The sequence below is a fragment of the Bufo bufo genome, chromosome 8 (assembly GCF_905171765.1).
Source record: "Bufo bufo chromosome 8, aBufBuf1.1, whole genome shotgun sequence".
NCBI lineage: Eukaryota > Metazoa > Chordata > Amphibia > Anura > Bufonidae > Bufo > Bufo bufo.
The window spans coordinates 106,029,758-106,057,457 of NC_053396.1; the positions used below are offsets into that span (position 1 = coordinate 106,029,758).

The following is a 27,700-nucleotide window of genomic DNA, read 5'->3' on the forward strand; positions in this document are numbered from 1 at the left end:
GTTTACCTACTGGGAAAAGAAAAAACACACATTTTATACATACACACTTTTTTGCTGGAATTTGCAAGATGGAAAAGCGTAGTTTACCATGCTTTGGCATTCTTTCTCCCCACAAACATAAATGTAAAACAGGTGATGGGAACATAAGGGCCTCTCTAAATGAGCGCGCTGTGGGTTTTACGTTAAAGGGGTTATCTGATCCCCCCCCCCCAAAAAAAAAATATATATATAATAGTGACTCCTTATCTGCAGAACTACGCATGTATTACTGTAGATAATAGTCCAACATCAAGGTGATAAATTCCCTTCAAGAACAGGGCTCCGACATGAATGAGGAGGGCGGCCATCCCAGTATTCACAGCTATGGAACTTCCAAAAACAGCAAAGCCAGCATGAACTGAGAAAGCCACACATGCAGCTCTCTCCCATTAATGCTTGGGGGTGACAGTAGTGGGTCCCGACGCCATCTCTTATCGATATGCCATAAATGTCCAGATGGGAATATCCCTTTAAGGTCCTAGCTGTCTTCATTTGACATGGCACTGTGAATTACTACTAGTACAGCCAGGATCTGCATTTTAAAGGAGTTGTCAGTTATAAGATGACTTTTCCAGTGCTCCAAAATGTAATAAAATAATAAAAGATCATATACTCCCCCACCGGTTTCAGTGCTGCAGCTCCTCATCTCTGGTTTCTGTTTATAGGCTGAAGCGTGATGTGGCAGTATACTGCACGCGATCACTGAAGCCAGTCACTGGCCTCAGTGGTGTATGGCATGAGACTGGAGGTGAGGACCAGAGCTGGAAAATGGTGAGGGATTAGGTGGCAAGTATTTTTTCTTTTATTATTTTATTACATTTGGGGGAAGTCTTGTTATAACAGGGACAACCCCTTTAGGTGTAATTAAGAACAGCTCTGTTCAGATGAGATCAGAGTCGTACGAGTAAAGATTCTGAATATATTCATTTCACTGGCACAAAGTCATTTTAAACTTATTTCAATGGCACTAACAAAAGCGTTATTTGGCTTTAGCAAACACGAATGATGAAAATATCTAGAGTCTTCCAAATATACATGTTTTAGGAACGAAATAGTTAACATGAAAAATAAACGCAAATCCAGGTCCTAAAGGTTGTTGTAAGTAATTGCAGCCATTGTAGCACCCACAGGGTGTCATCCAGTTTTGTATAGATCCTCAAGCAGGCAGAACAGTAGGAAAGTGCCAAGCCCTAAAGGCACTGCCATAGCTACAATCTCAATAGACCATGATAACCAGGGGACTAATGAAACCCTTTAGGAAAAACTCGATGGGGGTGGCACATGACACGGGGATGCTCTTCGAGACCCTTTGTCATGCACCACCTTCTCAGGTCCTGCATATTATCAGTTTTATCTAATTGCTTTAAAAGTTTTCATGCAAGAAGACCGCTCGGGGACTTTTACTTACAAGCATTTTATGCTGTAGAGACTTTAATTTAGAGTTTGCTATAAGCATGGGCAAGTCACTCATCCTGCGCATGCGCTGGAGACATTATGCAGTGCAATAGGTTTATTGTGCCTGCGTGCAGCGAGCTAATATAGGTGACAAGTGATTGCCCGGAAGAACTCTCAGGAACTGCAGTAAAGCAATAAGGCTACCTGCACAGGGGTGCGAGCTTTCTTGAAGAAATTCCACACAAATGTCTGTGCATATTCGTACCAAATACCACATGTATTACTTGCGGTTTTTGGTGCGGATTGGACTTTTTCTACACATCTCACCCTTGCATTTTAGGTCAATTGCACATGTTCAGGATTTATGTGCAGATTTCAGTGAAGATTTTCGCAGGGAAATCTGTGCGGTCAATCTGCAACAATTGGTGCGGATTTGATGCAGAGTTTACTCTCCCCATTGAAGTGAATGGAGAAAATCCAGACAGTAAAAATAAAATAAACTGACATGCTGCAGATTTTAAAATCCACACCATAGGTCAAAATCCACGCAGAACAAAAAAAATCTGCATCGTGTGCATGAGAATTTCAAATACAATCTACATGACCTACGGTGTGGATTTTCCACATGCAAATCTGCGCAGAAAATCCGCACGCAATCCTGATCGTGTGCATTTAGCCTAAAAGGGTGAAATCCGAAGAATTGACATACTGTGGATTTCAAAAATCAGCACGGCAGCTCAATTTCTACACGGAACGATAAAGCAAAGTGTAAATGACATTTGTGAAATCTCTCGCATTTTGCTGTGGTTTTTCTGCCTGCCAGTCCACAAGGAAAAACCTGCACAGGTAGCCTAAACGTATACTATGGTGGCAAAGCCAGGGAGAAGTGGAGGATAGGATTGGAAAATTCTGACCCAAACCACTTCTAATACCTGTTGGGTAGAAAAAGGTTTTTTTTTTTTGGATGCCCAGAAAAAGCCCTTAAGCCATGTTCTATATATACCATGGACATACTAGGAACAAAGGACAGAAAACAAGTTACCATTTCCCATTTCCTTACCATTACTTAAAAATAGATTTCTAGACAACGTTACCCTCCAATGAACCAGGAACAGTCTGATAATTATCGTGCAGATCTAGTCAGCATTCAGACATCTCCAATATGACAACCAAAGTGCGGGGAGAACTTTTATTTTTGCTTGTTCCATTTAGGCCCCACTCCCAATTCATGAGGATTAAGGTGCCTAAATCCTTATCAAATCTTCTAACGTTTTGCATCCAACTAGGGCTGAAACATTTACTCGAGTAAATCGACATAAAAAAAAAATCTTCAATGCAAATTGTTTGCATCAAGGATTGATTCGTTGATACCATGTGACCACGAAGCGGTGAGTGAAGAGCTGTTACTCACCGCTACATGGTCTCTCGCCGGCATGCAAGTGGGCGGCCGTGGCGCAGTCCTGGAATACACAGAGCCTCATAGGGGCGGCACTGCGTACGCAGCTCTTGGCAGGTCATGACTGTGAAGGTCTGTGTGTGGGGGAGCTTCAGAATGCAGGCATATCTGGCACAATTACAGGGCCTTACAGTACAGATCTGGGGCTTATGTGGTGTATATCAGTCGGGGTGTCATGTGGTTCATTCCTGTGATGGGAGGGGGCACTTGGCATATTCTGGGGGCCATGAGAGTGTGTGTGTGTGGGGGGGAGCTTGCTACATGGGGTGTAAATCTGTGAGGGGCCTGTTCGGTACAGAGCAGGTTAGAATGGAGTTGTTAGGAGGAGAAGTCTCTACACTATGGTCAGCAATGTAACTTGCACAGTTGCTAAAAGGAGTCCTCCTACTCTGTCCTGCACTGTGCAGGCTACAATTGAGTGGGAAAATGGAGGTCATTCTGCATTTGCTGTGACTTAAGGAGCATGTAACCAGCGACATCACAAACCTCCTTTTAACAACTCCATTCGAGCTTCTGCCATTTGACTATGGCAGCTGCATGGGGGTCTGGCGGTGCAGGGGGGACTGATTCTTATCAGATTACTCGATTAAATCGGTAGTATACTTGATTACTAAAATAATCGATAGCTGCGGCCCTACATCCAGTTCATTCTAGTTGCGGATTCCATATGGAATTGAATGGGATTAATCCTTGTTTGGATCTGCCATCACATCGGCACCAGAAATCTGAGTGTCAGTCTTGGATTTCTGTTGTGGAATCTTTTACAAATGCACTGGATTTGTCATGAGCAAAATCACGTACGTGTCAGTATATTCTTATGGTATTTTCACATGTGGAAGATTTGTTGCAAAAACCTCTGCAACTGTCCATTCATTTAAGGCTGCCTGCACTCGAGTGGTTTTATGTGCTACATATCCGCAATTTCTAACATCGGTTTTTGTTGTAACAGATGTCACCCTTCATTGGAAATGGAATCTGTAGCTAAACCCACAAACAACTGACATTCTGCGATTTTAGAATTCCGTATGGCAAGTCAATTCCCACACAGAAAAAAATCTGCTAAGTGTGCATGAGATTTGTGTAATCTCATACACTTTGTTGTTACTGCGTTTTTTCTGCACGGAAAAAGCACATGTATTTTGTAACGTGCGCAGGTGGCCTAAATCGGGGTTGGAGAAACCCAAGCACACGCTTCAAAACAATACCAATCACGTTTACGGAAGGCATTTTCAGTCACAGAAACATTTTGTCAAACGGGAATATACCCACAGTGTCCCCAACACAAACAGTTTGTAGGGTGCCAAAGATGTACTCATTTACAGGGCATAGAAAAAGTCTGTCCACTACATACACTGTTTAGGGTACTTTCACACTTGCGGCAGGGGATTCCGGCAGGCATACAGACACAAACTGATGGTATTTGTCAGACGGATCAGGATCCTGATCCGTATGACAAATGCATTGAAATGCCGGATCAGTCTCTCCAGTGTCATCCGTAAAAACAGATCCGACATTTTTTTTTTTTTTTCCGGTCTGAGCATGCGCAGACCGCAATGCCGGAGCACTCGGGGCATTAATGCATTTCAATGGGAAAAGTGCCAAGTGTTCCAGAATTTTGGACGGAGATAAAACTGTAGCATTCTGCGGTATTATCTCCGTCCTGAAAAGTCAAAAAGACTGAACTGAAGACATCCTGATGCATCATGAACGGATTGCTCTCCATTCAGAATGCATGGGGATATAACGGATCAGTTCTTTTCCAGTATGGAGCCCCTAGGACGGAACTCAATGCCGGAAAAGAATAACGCTAGTGTGAAAGTACCCTTAGAAGTGCAAGTCAGAGTGTCCCTCACCCTCCTACATCCAACTGATATGGCTTTATCACAAAGGGACTGTTAGATCTGCAGACGAGAGACCAGCAGCACAAAGCAATGCAAGACATGGTTCAGTTCAACCTAAAAATGAGAGAAATGGTTCATACAATCAAGCGAGCCTGCGTGTATTTGTAGAACTGATGCAGAATCATTGGCAACATAGTAACGGCTATATTACATTCTGTAAACATAAGTATAATACTTGCAGTTCTGAAAAAGGCAATATATACAGTTTTTGGTTAAATATATCTGTTGCGGCTTGCAGTATATATTTATATATGTATATTTAAATTTGACGCATTGACACATCAAATCACGTAGAATATAAGAAATGTTCGCTTCTATAGATAGATCCGTCCCAAAAATACATAAAGTCTAACCCTTTAGACCAGAAAGGATATTGAAAATTGAAGGACTTGTAGTCAGTGTGAAGCTGCTGCATGACCAGCTGGGACAGGCGGAGAGAGACAGGCGTCACCTCTGCACGACAGGCAACGGACTGACACCGGGAGCTAGGTAAGCACTAGTAAATCAAAGACGTAGGAACAGTAAGGCAACAAGCTAGATTTAAAGCAGCACTAATGTACACCCCTACCTTCACTACATATAGGGATGTGTATAAACATATATACATACTATGTAAACACACACACATTATATATATATATGCCACCCCTGTGGCTGCAGTGACGCACGCCGCTTGACACGTTTTCACCACACGGGGTAAAATGAAGTGCAACACAGAAAGCTTCCCTTAAACATAAAAAAATAAGTGTGCAAATTTTGTTCTTTTCTACACAGAATAAAAAATACCACTCTGTTAGGTTACCATACAGCGATACAAAAGACCTCCTGCTGTGTTTTTCGAAACACACCACGTGTACAGTAGACCTTTCCTTCCCAAAACCATCTAAAAAGGCACTAAGGGTAGGAATGACAGGTAACAAAAACATGAAATGAAGTGGGGGGGCAGTCTTTCTTCAGTCCGGTCGAAAGATAGGATACTTTGGTAAGAATTCTATTAGTATGACCTGGAAAAGAAATGGATAAAAAGAGCATTAACAAATAGCGCACGCTACATGCGGATATCACCCCTACTATGCTGACAGCGGTGAAATCGGTGGCATTTCTTCAACAGCAGGTGGGCGAGATTTGTAAAATATTCACTTAGTCTCTAGTAGGGGTGGGCGATATATTGTTTTCTATATTTGGGGGGGCGTGTTTAATCTTTTTTTTACATTTTATTTAATAACTATTAGTCTCCTTAAGGGCTAGAACGTAGAACCCTTGTCATATTCACCCTAATAGAGCTCTATTAGGGTGAATAGGACTTTACACTCTCCCTGCTGCCCTGTGCTTTGTGCACACAGCAGCAGGGAGCTGATCCCCCTCCCCTAAATGGTGCCATCCCCAGATCCCCCCCCCTCCCCTAAACGATGCCATCCCCAGATCCCCCCCTCCCCTAAACGATGCCATCCCCAGATCCCCCCCTCCCCTAAACGATGCCATCCCCAGATCCCCCCCCTCCCCTAAACGGTGCCATGCACAGATCCCCCCCCCTCCCCTAAACGGCGCCATCCACAGATCCCCCCCCCTCCCCTAAACGGCGCCATCCACAGATCCCCCCCCCCCCCCTAAACGGTGCCATCCACAGATCCCCCCCCCCCCCTAAACGGTGCCATCCACAGATCCCCCCCCCCCTAAACGGTGCCATCCACAGATCCCCCCCCCCCCTAAACGGTGCCATCCACAGATCCCCCCCCCCCCTAAACGGTGCCATCCACAGATCCCCCCCCCCCTAAACGGTGCCATCCACAGATCCCCCCCCCCTAAACGGTGCCATCCACAGATCCCCCCCCCCTAAACGGTGCCATCCACAGATCCCCCCCCCCTAAACGGTGCCATCCACAGATCCCCCCCCCCTAAACGGTGCCATCCACAGATCCCCCCCCCCTAAACGGTGCCATCCACAGATCCCCCCCCCCTAAACGGTGCCATCCACAGATCCCCCCCCCCTAAACGGTGCCATCCACAGATCCCCCCCCCCTAAACGGTGCCATCCACAGATCCCCCCCCCCTAAACGGTGCCATCCACAGACCCCCCCCCCCTAAACGGTGCCATCCACAGATCCCCCCCCCCTAAACGGTGCCATCCACAGATCCCCCCCCCCTAAACGGTGCCATCCACAGACACCCCCCCCCCTTCCCCTAAACGGTGCCATCCACAGATCCCCCCCCCCCCTCCCCGACGCTCACAGGAATACATTTAAAAACTAATCAGTAACTTTGACTTTATTCATTGGTGATCTCTTTACTGTATACCTTACTAGGTCTTAGCTCCGATAACAGCAGGCAGTGCGGGGGGGGCGGCGCTCACTCACTGACGTCACGCGCCTGCGCCGCCTAGTGGGAGGAGCAGGCGCGTGACGTCAGTGAGTGAGCGCCGCCTGCCCACACTGCCTGCTGTTACCGGAGCTAAGACCTAGTAAGGTATACAGTAAAGAGATCACCAATGAATAAAGTTAAAGTTACTGATTAGTTTTTAAATGTTCTACTGTCAGCGGCGTGGCCCTGTATGTTCTAACTCCCAGGCAAGCGTCCCTGTCACCATGGGAACCGCTGGGGGTTAGAATATACCATCGGATTTGAGTTTTCACGCGCTCACTGAGATCGTGAAAACTCAATGATTTACAGTCAGTCCCTCCTTTCCTCCTCTTGTCATTGGTGGTCAGCGGCAGCCGCGCACAGTGGCTCTCTCCTTCTCCACTGTGCCCAGTGTGCCGGCTCAGGAGAAGATGGTGCGCGCAGAGAGCGCGATCATATCGCGGTCCGGCGATATAGGCGATATGCTCAAAATCCATATCGTGGCACAAATTTATATCGCATATCGTCTATATCGCCCACCCCTAGTCTCTAGTGACCATAGATCATTTTCTAAGGAGAAATCCTGAAAAGTTCTGCAACCTAGCAGCTTACCGCACCAGCCTGCATAAGAGGAAAGCTGGCCATAGAGTTTTCTACGCAGATTCTCGTCATTGTGATAAAATCTAATGTCTATGGAGAACCGAAAGAGGATGGGTGGATTCTGTGATAACATTGCAGAGTTGGAGCAATTGTTGCTCTTCCAAATATTCTCAGATTCTGTCCGAAATGCTTGAGGAAGATTACAGGCACAGCATCCCATCATTCCCGGCTATGCGTCTGAGGCTGGAAGCTGAAACACTACTAAAAGTGACCATTGCTGTATTTGGGCAACCCTTAACCACTTAGCGACCAGCCTGTTTTGGGCTTTAACAACCAAGCAATTTATTTAATTTTTTACATCATCGCGTTCCAAAAGCTATAACTTTTTTATCAATGTAGCTGGGTCATGGCAATATCAAATATGTTTTTTATTTTTATTTTTTTAAACCAACCATTCACTTGTCCCAGAAGGATACCTTAACAGGCAGTCTTTTGATTGCTTCTATAATACCCTGTACTGACTATGCAGTGCAGAGTATTATACTTTCAGTGCTACACTGACCGTCACCAGCAAGCTGATGGGAATACATGCAGGCAGGCCTTGATTCAGCCAACACACTGAACCCCACAATCTCATTAGCAGGGTGCCTATGGGAGACAGAGGGAGCTCGCTCCGTCTAAACCACTTTGATGCCTTGGTTGCAACTGAGCAGGAGCCTGGCTCTCATGGGAGGCCTGTGCAGCACTTCTACCAGGCCACTGGTATTGCTGGTCACTAAGGGGTTTTCAGGACTGTTTTGTCTAATTCTCCCTGCTCCCCATTGCTCCATTCAGGATATATGGCTACTGGGCTGTCTTCCCTGCACTTCCAGCCCCTGCCAGCGAACTTCCGTTAGGATGGGGTCAGGCCTCGTTCACATTTCCCTTTTTCACTGACATGTGCTGTCCGCATTTTCTGCGGACAGCACACGTACCCATTCATTTAAATGTGCCTGTTCACATTTCAGTATTTTCTTTTACTGACCGTGGGTCATTAAAAAATAAAATAATCACGGTACATGCACTACTTTTATTCATGATGTGGACCTGCACAGATGAAACGCTTTTTTTCCACCGACGTGACACGGACACGGAAATGTGAATGAGGCCTCATGTGCGTTGGCATTTTTTTTGACATTTGGCGTTTTGACATCTCCTCTACAGGGGAAAAATAACACTAGAAAAAGCATGGTTCCCAAAGTTCTTTAGAAAAAAAGATTTAATTGCTGCCAAGAAAAGCCATAAAACCTGTATGCAGTATAGAAAAAAGGTCAGTTGTTTCTATGGTGTGTTTTATGGTGTCTTTAGTGAGCCAAAAACCCCAGAGCACGTGTGTGTGAAGTGGCCCTTAGACACTTCAACTCATCTAAGCTAGAAAGGGATGGCGTTTAAGACACTCTGGTATAACGTCAGCCAACTAATAGGCGGTATAAACTTAAACCAATTTAATCATCCAGATAAATCTGGTGTATTTTTAGGCTGCCTAGTCTTAAGTGTACATTGTCTAAAAATTTGGATTAGTCAAGCTGCCCCATGTATTTTTTTTTGGACGGAATTAAGGTTTTAATTTATTTCTAACGCATAATAGGATACTCACATATTCCATCATGTTGTTTGATTCACATTTCCTTCTGCTCAGTTTCCAGTGCAAGCCAAGCTAAGAAGAAAAATGAATCCTACTATCAGACACTGCGCCTTGTGTGGGTTCACATCACGTTTTATGCCTCAGCTTGACATATACGTTAGAGGAAAAAAAAAAAAAAAAGGACACAAAAACGAAGCGCACAACGTTCTTGTATCCTGCAGTATGGTAAAAAATATATATATATATATATATATATATATATATATATATATATATATATATATATATATAATTTTTTTTTTTTACAATGGAACTCTATAGTGAAAGGATGCCACTGTATGGCATCAGTCTGAGGCATCTGTTTACCATATACATTAAAAGGATGGGAAAAACATGATGTGAATCCAGCCTTACCAGTTACATTTTATATTGATCACTTACCTTGTGATATAATCTGTTATTCTCCCAGTCCAATAGCTTGTGAATGGATCTTCTTGTCTAGCAAAACATGGCGACAAACAAAAGATTATAAGAAAGAGAAAAATCAACTGGTGTGTATGTGTGTGCATTTAGAAATCTGCGATTATCTCTACAGCAATTATCAGGATATAAAATGCACGGCACAATTCCACCTCTTCAGCTGAATGGTGCGGAACAATTGTAAGGTCACCCGCCCCTATAAAAGCGCTCCCAGTGCAATTACTTACCCTTTTGTTGAGGCATATAACCGGCCACAAACTTAAGCCTAGTGTACAACAGCAGCAAATACAGCCACATAGCAGCCACTTCACATTGAGAGGGAGATTCTTCCTCAAGCATGTATTCACACGTCCGATACTGATTTTAAACTCTTCAGGGGCAACCTGCAGTCACAAAGCACGAGATTTGGTAGCATGACAATTATTTAAAAAAAAAAAAAAAAAAAAAAAAAAAAAAAAAAAACACAGCGGCCCATGTTAAATCACTTTGGCTTTGATTACAGCTCCCACTTCACTCCTATAAGGCTGCGTTCACACGGGCGAGATTTCCGCGCGGGTGCAATGCGGTAGGTGAACACATTGCACCCGCACTGAATCTGGACCCATTCATTTCAATGGGGCTGTTCAGATGAGCGATGATTTTCACGCATCACTTATGCGTTGCGTGAAAATCGCAGCATGCTTTATATTCTGCGTTTTTCACGCAACGCAGGCCCCATAGAAGTGAATGGGGTTGCGTGAAAATCGCAAGCATCCGCAAGCAAGTGCGGATGCGGTGCGATTTTCACGCATGGTTGCTAGGTGACTGTCTATAAACTGTATTATTTTCCCTTATAACATGGTTATGTACCATGTGATTGGAGCATGTGATCTGACATCACCAAAAGGTCCTTTAGCCCATAGTTCATCTTTTAAAGAACTAAAGACCGGGAGAACTACGCGAACAAGAGGAGAAGGTGAGTTAATTTTTTTTATTTTTTTTAACCCTCAATTGATCACCTACTAAGCATTCTGTTTTCAGAATGCTATTATTTTCCCTTATAACCATGTTCTAAGGGGAAATAATAACATCTACACAACACCGAACCCAAACCTGAACTTCTGTGAAGAAGTTCGGGTCTGGGTACCACAGTCGGTTTTTTATCACGCGCGTGCAAAACACATTGCACCCGCGCGATAAAAACTGAACATCGGAACGCAATCGCAGTCAAAACTGACTGCAATTGCATTCCTACTCGCGCGGGTTTGCCGCAACACACCGGGACGCATCCGGAACTAATCCGGACACGTTCGTGTGAACCCAGCCTAACACAATCGCTGTTCCACTGCACAACGGATATAAAAAATGTGCCCAACCTCAATTACTATAAGGCCTCATGCACACAACAGTATGTATTTTGCGGTCCACAAATCCGTTCGTGTTGCATCCACATTTTTTGCAGACCTGTTAAATTCAATGGGTCTGCCTTTTGTGGACATATGAAAAAAGCACACGGATCATCCGTATGCTTTCTGCGTTTAAATGTCCATTCCCGCAAAAAGATAAAATATGTCCTGAAAATGTATACCACTGACGTCAAAGAGTCTTCAAAAATATGTTTGAGTTTCCCCAGGAAAGCCCAGCGTTTAACCAGGCAACTTTGTGCAGCACATTGTGCCATTTTGCCCAAAATTTACAGGATCTGAGACAGGGCCCCTTACAAAGCCCCAAAGTAGGTATGAATTAACCGTTTGAGGGGTTGGTCACTTAACAATGTCTTCAGAAGATCTGCACCGATATCATGATTTGTAAGGTCCCCAACTATGCCTGTTGAGGTCAAAATTCATCAGTGTCTTGGTCTCAACATGACCACTGATGGAGGCGTATGTGGCCACACTCATCCATCAGAAGCCTCCATTGGCTAACATTGCACTGTGATTCACTGCCTGTGGCTGAAGAATGGGTCTGGTCGCACGCATCCAACAGCAAACATGTTGGGACTGAAGAGTCACAGAAATGTGGACTAATCAGGGGGATACCGGGACCACGTTTGGTGTACATCATTTCTAAAAAGTGTTCAAGGGTTTTTACTGTGTCACTGTGGAAATGGCAAGATGTGACTAAGGCTACTTTCACACTGGCGTTTTGGCTTTCCGTTTCGGAGATCCGTTCAGGGCTCTCACAAGCGGTCCAAAACGGATCAGTTTTGCCCAAATGCATTCTGAATGGAAAAGGATCCGCTCAGAATGCATCAGTTTGCCTCCGATCTGTCTCCATTCCGCTTTGGAGACGGACACCAGAACACTGCCTGCAGCGTTTTGGTGTCCGTCGAAACTGAGTCAAACGGATCCATCCTGGCACACAATGTAAGTCAACGGGGATGGATCCGTTTTCACTGACACAATAGAAAACGGATCCGTCCTCCATTGACTTTCAATGGTGTTCGTCTTGGCTATGTTACAGATAATACAAATGGATCCATTCTGAACGGATGCAGACGTATGTACTATCTGAACGGATCTGTCTGTGCAGATCCATGACAGACCCGCACCAAACGCGAGTCTGAAAGTAGCCTAAGCTTCGGGCACAAGCCGCCAGGCTTAGGGGCAACGGCCAAGCAGGCCAGTGTGGCGGATTTGAACCTAGGACCCCAGTGCTAACCAGTGAGCTTGTCCTGCTATGCTATTTGAAGTTCCTAAAACAACGGAGCACCGGTCATTCCCGTAAGCCTGGTGAGATCGGACAACCCCTTTAGTGATCACAGAAATCAGCTGTGGATGACATTTATTACATGACCGCAGTGTGCAATGATATTTCTGCAACAATTAAAGAAAATGACACGAAAAACTTATCACATTATTTCAAAATGTCACATGGCCACCACCTAGGCAATTATTACATAGATGTCGAGAAGTTTCAAAGCCTGCTCCTTCCAGTGCAATGGGTTCTCACAGGTCAAAATAATGGACTTGGAGACAAAGGTATAATAAAGAAGCTTCACCCTCCCTTGCTAGGGAACTGGATCTACGGGGAGCCGAGCTACTCAAATAAAACAGTAGGGTTAGAAAAAAATCCAAGGTCTGGTAAAAGAGTCGTGGGGGGAGCGACCGCTTGCTAGGTCATGTCTCTAGGTTTTTTTTGTTCATCTGTTTAAAGTAGAAGATAAGGGTTTTCATTCTGGTTGTACTGGTCTACAATGAAAAGCAGCATTATTTCCTCCAGGCATCTTCTTTTTTTTAAACATTGTTAAAAGGGGGCCATAATATTTTATGACAGGATACAGCCAGGGCAGCAAACAGAGGAGAACTAAGCAAAACCCAGCAGGCTCAGTCTGGCCTCAGAAAGCCAAGAGTGGCTATTATGGCCCTATCAATCACCTGCATCTCAGCGGACAACACCAGGGGAACTTTATGACTTCTGAACTGCCGGCGGAGTCGTACAATGTGCGATTGTGGAGAGTATTACAACAGGAAACTGCTGCGTCTTCCCCTTAGGCCCAAGAACTCACTTAAGTGACACCTGAACTACGGACAGGCCATGACACCAAGCATTTTCAGGGAGGCTCAGTTTTCTCCCTCCATCGGAGATATATACCTCTGACAGAAGGCGGTGACGTTTTATGGATAGGAGGGTTACAATGGCATACGTCACTTCTTCCGCTGCATATAAATATGAAACACAAACCAGGATTTGTTCGGTGCCCAGTTGGACAGCAAAGCACAATAAACTATAAAGTCCTAGAAAAAAGTATTCTGATGAATGCCAAAAACACCCCCAGATGGATGGGGCTTTACGGATACGTTCACGTCAAACATAATGACATAAGAACCAAGCCTGGATATAAAAAGGCACTGAGGTGCAAATAGCTTATTACAAAGCAAATGAGCTGGTGTGATCTTACATACCCGGAGCAATGTAAACCTAGCCTAAAAGAAGTGGCAGTATAAAGCCGCACAATACATCTGTAACATGGTGCCCATTACCTGCTATAACTAAAGCCTGTATTAGACGTCCCTTCCGGGCAATCACTGTTATTACATGTATGGGGACGAGCAATCTCCAGTGCCATCACTTGTCCCCATTCTGACCACTGTTTGCCGGCAGCAGATCGTGATTAGACATCAGCAAACAAGTATTTTCAAACCTGTTGAAACTTTGGGACTGCACGATAAGCGTTTGCTCATTCATCAGGTAATCGGCATTACACTGCCAGAGGTGGCAGACTAGCTGCCCGTCTAAGGCTACTTTCACACTGGCGTTTTGGCTTTCCGTTTGCAAGATCCGTTCAGGGCTCTCACAAGCGGTCCAAAACCGATTCGCTTGCATTCTGAATGGAAAAGGATCCGCTCAGAATGCATCAGTTTGCCTCCGCTCCGTCTCCATTCCGCTTTGGAGGCGGACACCAAAACACTTTTGTTGTCCGTCTGATGAAACTGAGCCAAACAGATCCATCCTGGCACACAATGTCAGTCAATGGGGACAGATACGTTTTCTCTGACAATAGAAAACGGATCTGTCCCCCATTGACTTTCAATGGTGTTTAAGACGGTTCCGTCTTGTCCATGTTAAAGATAATACAAACGGATCCGTTCTGAACGGATGCAGAGGGTTGTATTACCTGAACGGATCCGTCCATTGCAGGAGGGAGCGGCTATGATTTCCATCAGCTTGTCCAGCTTATAACAGCGCTATGCCTCTTCAGCACAACATATCCCGGTACGCAGCTCTAAACCTGGAGCATCTCTTTACAGGTCAGAGGTTCGGCCCTCGCTTTTTTATTATTTTGCCGTGTCATGCCCTTGGCATAACACAGTATGGCATCTAGAGAGCAAGCACTTTTGTAAATGACTCCCAGTTTCGGAGTCCTCGTACACAGCTCTGCAATGAGAGATTCCCTGTGTATGACATGGTCCACATGAAAAAGGTTATCCTGCAGATGACATCATAATAGGCCATATCAGGACTGTCCTCCATCCAGAGTAGCAGGCACATATTCATCGGGTGATCTGCTGCACCTTTACGTTAAGTTCACCATCAGAATTGTGCGCGGATTTGCATGCACCGTAGGTTCTATGAGAATTTGAATTTGTCATGTACACGATGCAGATTTTTTCAGCGTGGATTTTGACCGGCAGTGCGGTTTTTAAAATCTGAAGCATGTGAAAAAAATAAAATCAGACTAGATTTCATGCAGAATTTTTCCAGTCACTTCAATGGGTAGAGTAAAATCCACATGCGGAAAATCTGCACCAATTGATGCGGATTGTCAGCACGGATTCTCCACACATAAATCCTGATTGTGTGCATTTACTATTAGACGGCAGATTTCGGGAACAGGCGGTCGTTTGTTCCCAATAATCTGCCCGATTATTGCAGTGTACATCCACGGTCAGGAAGAGGAGCTGCTGAAACGCTTTCTTCTTGTGCAATATACCGTGGGGCTGCCCCATTCAAAAGTGAAATCGTCCCAATAATATAACCATTGGTATGACCATGCCTACCTTGCCGGTTAAGACAGAAGGGAACTCTGCATCAAACTTGTTGCTTAAACCAAATCTACAGGAAGAAGAAAGAGACAAGTTTTCACCAGTTAAACCTTAGCCACGGTTTTTATCTAAGACTGAGGCCGAATGCACACAGCCGTGTTCCGCGGCCGAGAGCGGTCCGTGGTATGCCGGGCTGGATTCCTGTTCAGAGCAGGAGCGCACGGCGTCATTGGTTGCTATGACGCTGTGCGCTTCATGCCGCCGCTGCACTACAGTAATACACTAGTGCAGCGGCGGCATGAAGTGCACGCCGTCATAGCAACCAATGACGCCGTGCGCTCCTGCTCTGAACAGGAATCCAGCCCGGCATACCACGAACCGCTCTCGGCCGCGGAACACGGCTGTGTGCATTCGGCCTAAATCTGTTACACATATCAAGCGCATTGCAAGTGTCCGTTGACCATTTCCAAAAGCAACCAGCAGAATTATGAACACAGCTCTGGGCTATAATAAAGCAGGCAGTAACCGAAGACCAGTACAAATAAGGGAATATATTTTTATGTACCTTAAAGGGGTTGTCTACTTTCAAAGAATCCAGGCTGAATGGGCTAAATAGGGCTTTTGATGTGAATGTGAGCAGTGCTGCAGTAAAGAGCACTGTCTACTACAATGTTGATGCTGCTGTGAAGTTCCAGCACCAATTTCTGGCAATGGAGCTGCACCCGAACAGATGATCAGCGGAGCTACGGGGAGGATAAGCTAGTGATCTCCTATCCTGAGGATAGTCCAACCCCTTTAGGCTTCTTGCACACGAACGCATCTTCTTTCCGTGTCCATTCTGTTTTTTTGAGGACCGTATGCGAAACCAATCATTTCAACGGGTCCACAAAAAAAACTGAAGGTACTCCATGTGCATTCCGTTTCACAAAAAATAGAACATGTCCTATTATTGTCCGCATTACGGAAAAGGCTAAGACTGTTCTATTAGGGGCCAGCTGTTCCGTTCCGCAAAATCCGGAATGCACACGGACGTCATCGTATGTATTTTGCGGACCGCAAAATACATACGTCATATGCAAGAAGCCTTCAGGACAGATACTACTGCCTTTAACAACTGTATAAAGAAAACCTGCACTCTAAGTTTTCTGGTAATTCCTGAATATTTTCACAATCATCCACTTAAAGGGTCAATGAGGTCAATAATAATGGCCTATCCTCAGGATACGTCATTAAAGGGGTTGTCTCACTTCAGCAAATGGCATTTTATTATGTAGAGGAAGTTACTACAAGCCACTTATGTATTATGATTGTTCATATTGCTTCCTTTGCTGGCTGGATTCATTTTTCCATCTCACTATACACTCTCCATGATTACGACCACTCTGCAATCCATCACTGGTGGTCGTGCTTTCACACTATAGGAAAAAGCGCCAGCCTATTTTGTGGCCGGGACTGTGGTAGTGCACATAGGCCAGTGATTTTTTCGATAGTGTGCAAGCACGACCATCACTGATGGATTGTAGGGTGGTCGTAACCATGGAAACAAAGAAGTGTATAATGTGATGGAAAAATTAATCCAGCCAGCAATGGAAGCAATATGGAGAATAACAATACATTAGTAAGTGGATTGTATTAATCTTCTCCACATGGTAACTTCTTTGTTTGCTGAAGTGAGACAACCCCTTTAATATCTCATCGGTAGAGGTCTGACACCAAACGGCTGCGGCCTCTTCCTAGGCCAGTGATGTCACGTTCTTCAGCTGGACGGCCTATCTGCAGCTCAGTCCGATTCATCTGAAAGGGCCAGGGCACAACCATTGTACAGAGGGAGAAGCGGAAGAGAAAATGAAATATCTGAATACCCCAGCAAGTAATGAGTGAGGGAGCCTATCTTCTAAGCCATGTCTAGAACATGGCCGCCATATTGGATCAAGGGCAGAGGTCGCGCTACATTTGTTCTGGAAGAGTAAAGATACTCCTCTTACCATTTTTGAGGAGTATTTTCAGCCGATGAGGGAGTACGAAAGTTACAGTAATTCAAATAGTTAATACGAAGGACTGTATAACATTAAGGGGTTGCTATTTATGCAGGGAAATCATGACTAGTATCTAGAACTGTCTTCCATGCATAAATAGCAAATTTAGCTGAGGCCACTGCTGCGCTGAGGGGGGTCGGGTACCACTGAGGCCACTGCTGCGCTGAGGGGGGTCGGGTACCACTGAGGCCACTGCTGCGCTGAGGGGGGTCGGGTACCACTGAGGCCACTGCTGCGCTGAGGGGGGTCGGGTACCACTGAGGCCACTGCTGCGCTGAGGGGGGTCGGGTACCACTGAGGCCACTGCTGCGCTGAGGGGGGTCGGGTACCACTGAGGCCACTGCTGCGCTGAGGGGGGTCGGGTACCACTGAGGCCACTGCTGCGCTGAGGGGGGTCGGGTACCACTGAGGCCACTGCTGCGCTGAGGGGGGTCGGGTACCACTGAGGCCACTGCTGCGCTGAGGGGGGTCGGGTACCACTGAGGCCACTGCTGCGCTGAGGGGGGTCGGGTACCACTGAGGCCACTGCTGCGCTGAGGGGGGTCGGGTACCACTGAGGCCACTGCTGCGCTGAGGGGGGTCGGGTACCACTGAGGCCACTGCTGCGCTGAGGGGGGTCGGGTACCACTGAGGCCACTGCTGCGCTGAGGGGGGTCGGGTACCACTGAGGCCACTGCTGCGCTGAGGGGGGTCGGGTACCACTGAGGCCACTGCTGCGCTGAGGGGGGTCGGGTACCACTGAGGCCACTGCTGCGCTGAGGGGGGTCGGGTACCACTGAGGCCACTGCTGCGCTGAGGGGGGTCGGGTACCACTGAGGCCACTGCTGCGCTGAGGGGGGTCGGGTACCACTGAGGCCACTGCTGCGCTGAGGGGGGTCGGGTACCACTGAGGCCACTGCTGCGCTGAGGGGGGTCGGGTACCACTGAGGCCACTGCTGCGCTGAGGGGGGTCGGGTACCACTGAGGCCACTGCTGCGCTGAGGGGGGTCGGGTACCACTGAGGCCACTGCTGCGCTGAGGGGGGTCGGGTACCACTGAGGCCACTGCTGCGCTGAGGGGGTCGGGTACCACTGAGGCCACTGCTGCGCTGAGGGGGTCGGGTACCACTGAGGCCACTGCTGCGCTGAGGGGGTCGGGTACCACTGAGGCCACTGCTGCGCTGAGGGGGTCGGGTACCACTGAGGCCACTGCTGCGCTGAGGGGGTCGGGTACCACTGAGGCCACTGCTGCGCTGAGGGGGTCGGGTACCACTGAGGCCACTGCTGCGCTGAGGGGGTCGGGTACCACTGAGGCCACTGCTGCGCTGAGGGGGTCGGGTACCACTGAGGCCACTGCTGCGCTGAGGGGGTCGGGTACCACTGAGGCCACTGCTGCGCTGAGGGGGTCGGGTACCACTGAGGCCACTGCTGCGCTGAGGGGGTCGGGTACCACTGAGGCCACTGCTGCGCTGAGGGGGTCGGGTACCACTGAGGCCACTGCTGCGCTGAGGGGGTCGGGTACCACTGAGGCCACTGCTGCGCTGAGGGGGTCGGGTACCACTGAGGCCACTGCTGCGCTGAGGGGGTCGGGTACCACTGAGGCCACTGCTGCGCTGAGGGGGTCGGGTACCACTGAGGCCACTGCTGCGCTGAGGGGGTCGGGTACCACTGAGGCCACTGCTGCGCTGAGGGGGTCGGGTACCACTGAGGCCACTGCTGCGCTGAGGGGGTCGGGTACCACTGAGGCCACTGCTGCGCTGAGGGGGTCGGGTACCACTGAGGCCACTGCTGCGCTGAGGGGGTCGGGTACCACTGAGGCCACTGCTGCGCTGAGGGGGTCGGGTACCACTGAGGCCACTGCTGCGCTGAGGGGGTCGGGTACCACTGAGGCCACTGCTGCGCTGAGGGGGTCGGGTACCACTGAGGCCACTGCTGCGCTGAGGGGGTCGGCACCACTGAGGCCACTGTTGCTCTGAGGGGGTCGGGTACCACTGAGGCCACTGCTGCGTTCAGGGGGTCGGCACCACTGAGGCCACTGTTGCTCTGAGGGGGTTGGCATCACTGCGCTGATGAATGGCAGGGAAAAGTCTAAGGCGTATCGGTACGGCTTAGACTTTTTCCAGGCAGTAAAATGGCCTGAACAGGCGTCTATGACACTTGTACAGGTGTTATTTCCAATGGGAAGAGGGTCATTTAGCATATGGAAGCGACCAGGATTTTCTCAGAAATAGATTGCCTCAATCAGAATTGTAATATCACTTGTGGTTCAAAAATTATCAACAAAGAAATGTGAAAATTTCAAAGTTCTGTGTTCAGCACCAGGGACAACACATTGAACACGTCAAATAGCTGTGCATCACAGGGAACGTTCCTGGATATAACTTTCTGGGTTGATAACTTTTTAACCACAAGAGATATTGCAAATGTTATTGTGGCAATCAATTTCTGAGAAAACTCTGGTCTTCCTTGATGCGCTACATGACCCCCTTCCCATTGGAAAAATTTGCCCTCATCCAATATGGTGGCTTTGAAGATGCGGCCATGTTCTGGACAAAACCTAAAAGATAAGACCCCTCACCCATTACTTGCTGGGATATACAGATATTTCATTTTCCCTTTCGTTTCCGAAATAAAAGGGTTCATTTTGACTTACCCTGTACAATCAGATAAATCTACAAAAGACAGTGGTGCAAATGCAACAAAAACAGACACAAAAAGTAATGAATATATCCTTTATTAACCACCTCCCGTCTGCCCATTGACTATAAACGTCCAGGAGGGGGATCTCTATTTCTGATAGCACGTTTTAAAACGTCCTGCAGCTTTCCCTCCTGTGCTCTGCCTCTGTACATAGAAACTCAGTGACTAAGCTCCCTCCTGACAGCCAAGAACATGGAGCTTTACCCTGAGACCTTTTTTGCTGGTCTCCAGGCTTTTGATCGCTCTGACAAGCAGTCAGAGCGATCACAAATGCATCTACCATCTCCCTCTTATTACTGCCAGTCAGAGAGGGAGATCGGTATTTAAAGTAGGCATCGCGATCGTAATTCTTAACTGTAAGCCCTGGAGACCGATCAGCATGGTCTCCAGGGCATGTGAGCGCTGTAATTTCCAGTTACAGCGCTCTGAAATGCTTCTACCGTCTCCCTCTCTGTAGCGCTGGCAGGAGAGGGAGATCGGTACATTCATACTCCACCAGCGATCCCCCAGCAGCTGTTTACACTGGAGACAAATCAGCAGCATGTGTTGTGAGCGCTGTAATCTGCAGTTACAGCGCTCAGAGAGGCTTGAACTGTCTCCCTCTCATTAGTGCTAGCAGGAGAGAGAGATCGGAACATTTACACTCACTCACCCAGCAGCTGTTTTCACTGGAGTCTAATCAGCACGATCTCCAAGACATGTGACTGTCTGAGCCGGGAGAGTGCAGGAGCTGTCAGGTCTTTCAGAGACCTTGATCAGCCCTGCTGTGAGGCTGTACAGCTCTGTATTCTGCTGTATAGCCTCTCTGGGGGTGCATTTCTCCTGTAACTGGGGCTACTATGTCAGCCCCAGTTATAGGAGAAATCAACAGTGAAAAGAAAAAAAAAAAAAAGTGAAGTTAAATGTCCCCCAGAGGTCTTGTATGACCTTATGGGGGACGCAAAGTGTAAAATAAAAAATAAATAAATAATATGTAAAAAATAAATAAATTACGTTTTCACATGTAAAAAAAAAAATTCCCCAAGTAAGGAATAAAAAAAATAATAAAAAAAACAGAAAAAATAAAATAAAATAGACATATTTGGTATTGCCGCGTCCGTGACGGTCGGCTCTATAAATATATCACATAATAGACCCAGTCCAATAATCACCATAAAAAATAAAAATAAATAACTGTCAAAAAAAGCCATTTTTGTCACCTTACATCACAAAAGATGCAACACCAAGTGATCAAAAAGGCGTATGTCCCACAAAATGGTACCAATAAAACCGTCACCTCATCCCGCAAAAAATGAGCCCCTACATAAGAAAATCTCTCAAAAAATAAAAAAACTATAGCTCTTAGAACATGGAGACACTAAAACATCATTTTTTTGGTTTAAAAAATGCTATAATTGTGTTAAAGTGAAATAAATAAAAAAAAGTATACATATTAGGTATTGCCGCATCCGTAAAAAAGAGCTCTATAAAAATATCACATGAACTAAACTCTCGGGTGAACACCGTAAAAATAAAAAAATAAAAACTGTGTCAAAACAAGCAATTTTTGTCACCTTACATCACAAAAGGTGCAACACCAAGTGATCAAAAAGGCGTATGTCCCACAAAATGGTACCAATAAAACCGTCACCTCATCCCGCAAAAAATGAGCCCCTACATAAGAAAATCTCTCAAAAAATAAAAAAACTATAGCTCTCAGAACATGGACACATTAAAACATAATTTTTTTGTTTCAAAAAGGCTATTATTGGGTAAAACTTTAATAAATAAGAAAAAGTATACATATTAGGTATCGCCACGTCCGTAACAATCTGCTCTATAAAAATGTCACTTGACTGAACCCCTCAAGTGAACGCTTTAAAAATAAATAAATAAAAACTGTGCTAAAACAACACATTTTTTGGTCACCTTGCCCCATAAAGTGTTATAATTAATGATCAAAAAATCATATGTACCCAAAAATAGTACCAATAAAACTGGCACCTTATTACCTAGTTTCCTAAATGGGGTCACTTTTTGGGAGTTTCTACTGTAAGGGTGCATCAGGGGGGCTTCAAATGGGACATGGCATCTAAAAGCCATGTGGAGTTCCTTTTCTTCTGCGCCCTGCCATGTGCCCATACAGCAGTTTATGACCACATGTGGGGTGTTTCTGTAAACTGCAGAATCTGGGTAATAAATATTGAGTTTTGTTTGGCTGTTAACCATCGATGTGTTAAAGAAGAAATTGGATTAAAATGGAAAATCTTCCAAAAAAGTAAAATTTTAAAATTTGATCTCCATTTTCCTTTAATTCTTGTGGAACGCCTAAAGGGTTAACAAAGTTTGTAAAATCGGTTTTAAGTAACTTGAGGGGTGTAGTTTCTACAATGGGGTCATTTATGGGGGTATCCACTATGTAGGCCCCACAAAGTGACTTCAGACCTGAACTGGTCCTTAAAAAGTGGGTTTTGGCAATTTTCTTAAAAATGTGAAGAATTGCTTCTAAACTTCTAAGCCTTCTAACGTCCTAAAAAAATAAAATGACATTTCCAAAATGATGCCAACATAAAGTAGACATATGGGGAATGTTAAGTAATAAATATTTTATGAGGTATCACTTTCTGTTTAAAAAGCAGAGGAATTGAAATTTAGAAAATTGCAAATTTTTCTAAATTTTTGGTAAATTTGGGATTTTTTCATAAATAAAGGTGAAATATATTGACTCAAATTTATGACTATCATGAAGTACAATGTGTCACGAGAAAACAATCTCTGAATGACTTGGATAAGTAAAGGCGTTCCAAAGTTATTACCACATAAAGTGAGATAGGTCAGTTTTGCAAAATTTGGCCTGGTCAGGAAGGGGGCAAATGGCCCAGATGGCAAGTGGTTAAATACTACTAAAAATGATACAATCTTTTGTAGGTTTATCTGATTTTCTTGGGTGTGCCCCTTTATTAGGCTCAGTCTTTGATAGGTTATCCAATTTCATTCTTACCCTGTACATTGTACAGCACTGTGCTTGGTAAGCCGTCTCCAAAGTGTTGCAGCCTCTTCACAGAGCTGACAGGGGAGGGTGATGGGTGTCGGACGGACCCCTGCTGATCAGATATCTTGAGGATAGGCCATCAATATCGAACTCCAGCACCGGTCAGCAGTTTTGACCATACAAAACTGCTGACAGCACTGGGTAGGAGATAGCAGTACAAATATACTTTTTTTTTTTTAAAGAACTTTTATTATCAGGAGTAGTGAGAATATGAAGTTTTATTCAGCCAGATTCTGCTCCAGCAAATGCCAAGTTAAATAAATACTTTCACAAGGACGATAAGTAAAAAATTAAGTCAAATTAACCCCGTTTCTCCCCTGTCACTTCCACCACCGTGCTCTAGTCCTCCCCGGCAGAATTTGTTCTCCTGACTGCAGTGGTGACGTCCCTTACATACCACGTGTTCTGTACACTGCTGCTCGGTGGGGACATGTGTACGGAACAACTGCTGCAGCCAGGAGGATGACGTCAGTGAGGCAGGAGCAGAGCACAAAGCAGGGAAGGAAAATGGTAGGTATTTCTCTCATTTACCGCTCCTGTGAAAGTATTCATCTAATATGGGACAACCCCTTTAAAAAGAGTTCTCCGGTAATAATGACATTTTATTAAGTGCCAGCAGCCTGACCCACTAAGCTAAGGATTCATACCTGCTCTCCGCCATTCTGGTCCACCACTCTGACTCCGGTGTCTCACAGCAGCATAGTTACTGCTGAAGCCAGTCATTGGCTGCAGAGGATCATGTGACCATCCCCATGCTGTGCCAGAAGTAAACATGGAGGACACCGCCACATGGAGACACCGGAGCGGCAGGGAGCAGGCAAGTATGAATTCTTAGCTTAGGTGGGCCAGCGGCTGGCACTCAGGAAAACGCCGTTGTCACCGGAGAACTGGTAGAATAAAAGTTCATATTCTGAGTAAATGTGGTTTTGTCCTACTCTGTCCAGCCCCTTGTTCAGCTGCAGTCCTGGCCAAAACTGCTGACAAAGCACCTTCACAGGAGAATCTGGCCACAAACATTCATCACACATTCACTGGGCCCCCACAGATTGGTGATACAGGGTCACATGAGGCACAAATCTATGTAGTGACTCCTATACAGGTGAGGTCAAATGGGATACAGTTATGGAGGGGATATCCTATACAGGTCACATAGGGTATGGGTACAGGGGTGCCTCAAATAAAGGTCAGGTCACACGGGGTACAGGAATAGGGGTGCCTCATGTAAAGGTCACGTACAGGGGTGCCTCAAATAAAGGTCAGGTCACACAGGGTACAGGAATAGGGTGCCTCATGTAAAGGTCAGGTCGGGTGTGGGGTGCCTCATGTAAAGGTCAGGTCGGGTGTGGGGTGCCTCATGTAAAGGTCAGGTCGGGTGTGGGGTGCCTCATGTAAAGGTCAGGTCGGGTGTGGGGTGCCTCATGTAAAGGTCAGGTCGGGTGTGGGGTGCCTCATGTAAAGGTCAGGTCGGGTGTGGGGTGCCTCATGTAAAGGTCAGGTCGGGTGTGGGGTGCCTCATGTAAAGGTCAGGTCGGGTGTGGGGTGCCTCATGTAAAGGTCAGGTCGGGTGTGGGGTGCCTCATGTAAAGGTCAGGTCGGGTGTGGGGTGCCTCATGTAAAGGTCAGGTCGGGTGTGGGGTGCCTCATGTAAAGGTCAGGTCGGGTGTGGGGTGCCTCATGTAAAGGTCAGGTCGGGTGTGGGGTGCCTCATGTAAAGGTCAGGTCGGGTGTGGGGTGCCTCATGTAAAGGTCAGGTCGGGTGTGGGGTGCCTCATGTAAAGGTCAGGTCGGGTGTGGGGTGCCTCATGTAAAGGTCAGGTCGGGTGTGGGGTGCCTCATGTAAAGGTCAGGTCGGGTGTGGGGTGCCTCATGTAAAGGTCAGGTCGGGTGTGGGGTGCCTCATGTAAAGGTCAGTTCGGGTGTGGGGTGCCTCATGTAAAGATCAGGTCGGGTGTGGGGTGCCTCATGTAAAGGTCAGGTCGGGTGTGGGGTGCCTCATGTAAAGGTCAGGTCGGGTGTGGGGTGCCTCATGTAAAGGTCAGGTCGGGTATGGGGTGCCTCATGTAAAGGTCAGGTCGGGTATGGGGTGCCTCATGTAAAGGTCAGGTCGGGTGTGGGGTGCCTCATGTAAAGGTCAGGTCGGGTGTGGGGTGCCTCATGTAAAGGTCAGGTCGGGTGTGGGGTGCCTCATGTAAAGGTCAGGTCGGGTGTGGGGTGCCTCATGTAAAGGTCAGGTCGGGTGTGGGGTGCCTCATGTAAAGGTCAGTTCGGGTGTGGGGTGCCTCATGTAAAGGTCAGGTCGGGTGTGGGGTGCCTCATGTAAAGGTCAGGTCGGGTGTGGGGTGCCTCATGTAAAGGTCAGGTCGGGTGTGGGGTGCCTCATGTAAAGGTCAGGTCGGGTGTGGGGTGCCTCATGTAAAGGTCAGGTCGGGTGTGGGGTGCCTCATGTAAAGGTCAGGTCGGGTGTGGGGTGCCTCATGTAAAGGTCAGGTCGGGTGTGGGGTGCCTCATGTAAAGGTCAGGTCGGGTGTGGGGTGCCTCATGTAAAGGTCAGGTCGGGTGTGGGGTGCCTCATGTAAAGGTCAGGTCGGGTGTGGGGTGCCTCATGTAAAGGTCAGGTCGGGTGTGGGGTGCCTCATGTAAAGGTCAGGTCGGGTGTGGGGTGCCTCATGTAAAGGTCAGGTCGGGTGTGGGGTGCCTCATGTAAAGGTCAGTTCGGGTATGGGGTGCCTCATGTAAAGGTCAGTTCGGGTATGGGGTGCCTCATGTAAAGGTCAGGTCGGGTGTGGGGTGCCTCATGTAAAGGTCAGGTCGGGTGTGGGGTGCCTCATGTAAAGGTCAGGTCGGGTGTGGGGTGCCTCATGTAAAGGTCAGGTCGGGTGTGGGGTGCCTCATGTAAAGGTCAGGTCGGGTGTGGGGTGCCTCATGTAAAGGTCAGGTCGGGTGTGGGGTGCCTCATGTAAAGGTCAGGTCGGGTGTGGGGTGCCTCATGTAAAGGTCAGGTCGGGTGTGGGGTGCCTCATGTAAAGGTCAGGTCGGGTGTGGGGTGCCTCATGTAAAGGTCAGGTCGGGTGTGGGGTGCCTCATGTAAAGGTCAGGTCGGGTGTGGGGTGCCTCATGTAAAGGTCAGGTCGGGTGTGGGGTGCCTCATGTAAAGGTCAGGTCACGTGGGGTACAGGGCCCTCATATAAAGGTCAGGTCACGTGGGGGTACAGGACCAGCATGGTTATGACGGCGGTTCTCCCCCAGAGCGCCACTGTTCACACAGAAGAATGCAGGCGGTACCGTCACTCCAGCAGACAAGTGCCTCCACACAGGCCTGCTCCACAGACGTAGACTGCCCCACAAATCTGTAACTCCCCCTGTCTCTTACACGGTAATGTGTCCGGCTCCCCTCACCACCACCGGATCCGGTGCGTATCTAAGCAAGTGCTCTTCATCCACCACTCGGCCGGAGCCCGTTTCCCGGTCGTCGCCATCCTCCTCCTCTTCCTCATCTAACTCGTATATGGTATCAAAGTCCGCCATGTTGGGAAGCAAGACGCTCATGACGTCACCACAACACGGAGCTCGGAGTGCGGGGGTGTCACGTGACAGTGGGCGGGGCTGGCCCTAAGGAAAGACAAGGCGGCCAATGTAGGACGAGTCTGGGCTGTCAAGGCAGCGTTCAGATGGAGCCAACTTGCGCGAAGATGTAGTCGGATTTTGGTTAAAAAAAAAGGTTTATGTTTTCAGACACTGTAAAGTTTTTGTGAACTTTCATTTTGCAGCATCCAAATGATGTCACTTTAAGACCAGCCAACCATACAAGTATCCCCACCTCAGACGTCTCACTAGAAAGGGGTTCTCCGGGAATTAAGAAAATGAAAATACATATATATTACTTTATTATAAAAATATTCTCAAATACCTTTCATTATGAATAATGGCTCGTTTTGTTCGGGGAGCAATCATTGGGGGAAACAAAATGGCCGCTGTCCCATTAGTTCACACAAAACCTGTCCTGATCACACATGAGGACAAGTAACTTTACAACACTGAGGTAAAGCGCTGCCTCCTCCTCCTCCTCTACTTGTCAGGGATCATGATCCTGAATACAGCTGATAAGAACTTTAGCTAAATCTCTGTGTATTTCCGATCACCGCCGCGCCTGCTCAGATCATTGAGAAGGCACCCGGGGACAATGCGCCGGTGGGTCCTGTGACCCCCCCCATGTCGGCGATCGCAGCAAAGCGCAGGTCAATTCAGACCTGCGGTTTGCTGCCTTTCCGAGTTATTTGGTCTCTGGTGACCCGGTAACCCGGAACAGGATGGTGATCGGTGGTGTGATAATACACCACCAATCACCATCCTGAGAGGTGATGTGACATCACCTCTCAGGATCGGCTCTGATTGGTCAGCTGCAGGGGCGGGTATTTCAAATTAGAGCAGCGCTCCTCTCCTCCTCCTTTTCACAACGGGGAGCCGAAGAGAGAGGAGCGCTGCACATTGATCTTCAGCCAGCACCCCCATCTGTCCAGGGATCACCCCATCTGTGCCCAGCACCCCATCTGTCCCCCAGCACCCCCCATCTGTGCAATGAGGTGGTTGGGGACAGGTTAGGTTAGGCAGGGATATAAAGGGAAAGTTAGTAGAAGGAAAAAAAATACTTTTCTGATTGC

At 47.1% G+C, this 27,700-nt stretch overlaps 1 protein-coding gene across 1 annotated transcript; it reads right to left on the minus strand.

The window, feature by feature from the left end:
- Positions 1 to 4,628: 4,628 nt before the first annotated feature.
- Positions 4,629 to 26,644, minus strand: LOC121009324 (cysteine-rich hydrophobic domain-containing protein 2-like). The gene is made up of 6 exons (XM_040442368.1): positions 26,413 to 26,644; positions 15,313 to 15,367; positions 10,060 to 10,215; positions 9,794 to 9,850; positions 9,365 to 9,424; positions 4,629 to 5,795 (listed from the first exon to the last, which is right to left on the minus strand). Exons 1-6 carry the CDS (start codon positions 26,586 to 26,588, stop codon positions 5,745 to 5,747), a joined length of 555 nt encoding a protein of 184 aa, XP_040298302.1. The 5' UTR covers positions 26,589 to 26,644; the 3' UTR covers positions 4,629 to 5,744.
- Between the last annotated feature and the right edge of the window lie 1,056 nt (positions 26,645 to 27,700).

Excerpts from the sequence above, each read along its gene's own strand:
- LOC121009324 (XM_040442368.1), bottom strand. The coding sequence starts at position 26,588 with ATGAGCGTCTTGCTTCCCAACATGGCGGACTTTGATACCATATACGAG. Across the intron at positions 15,368-26,412 it reads GGAGCCGGACACATTACCGT|ATTTGGTTTAAGCAACAAGT; the intron begins GTAAGAGACAGG and ends TTCTTCCTGTAG. Across the intron at positions 5,796-9,364 it reads CAAACAACATGATGGAATAT|GTCATACTAATAGAATTCTT; the intron begins GTGAGTATCCTA and ends TTTCTTTTCCAG.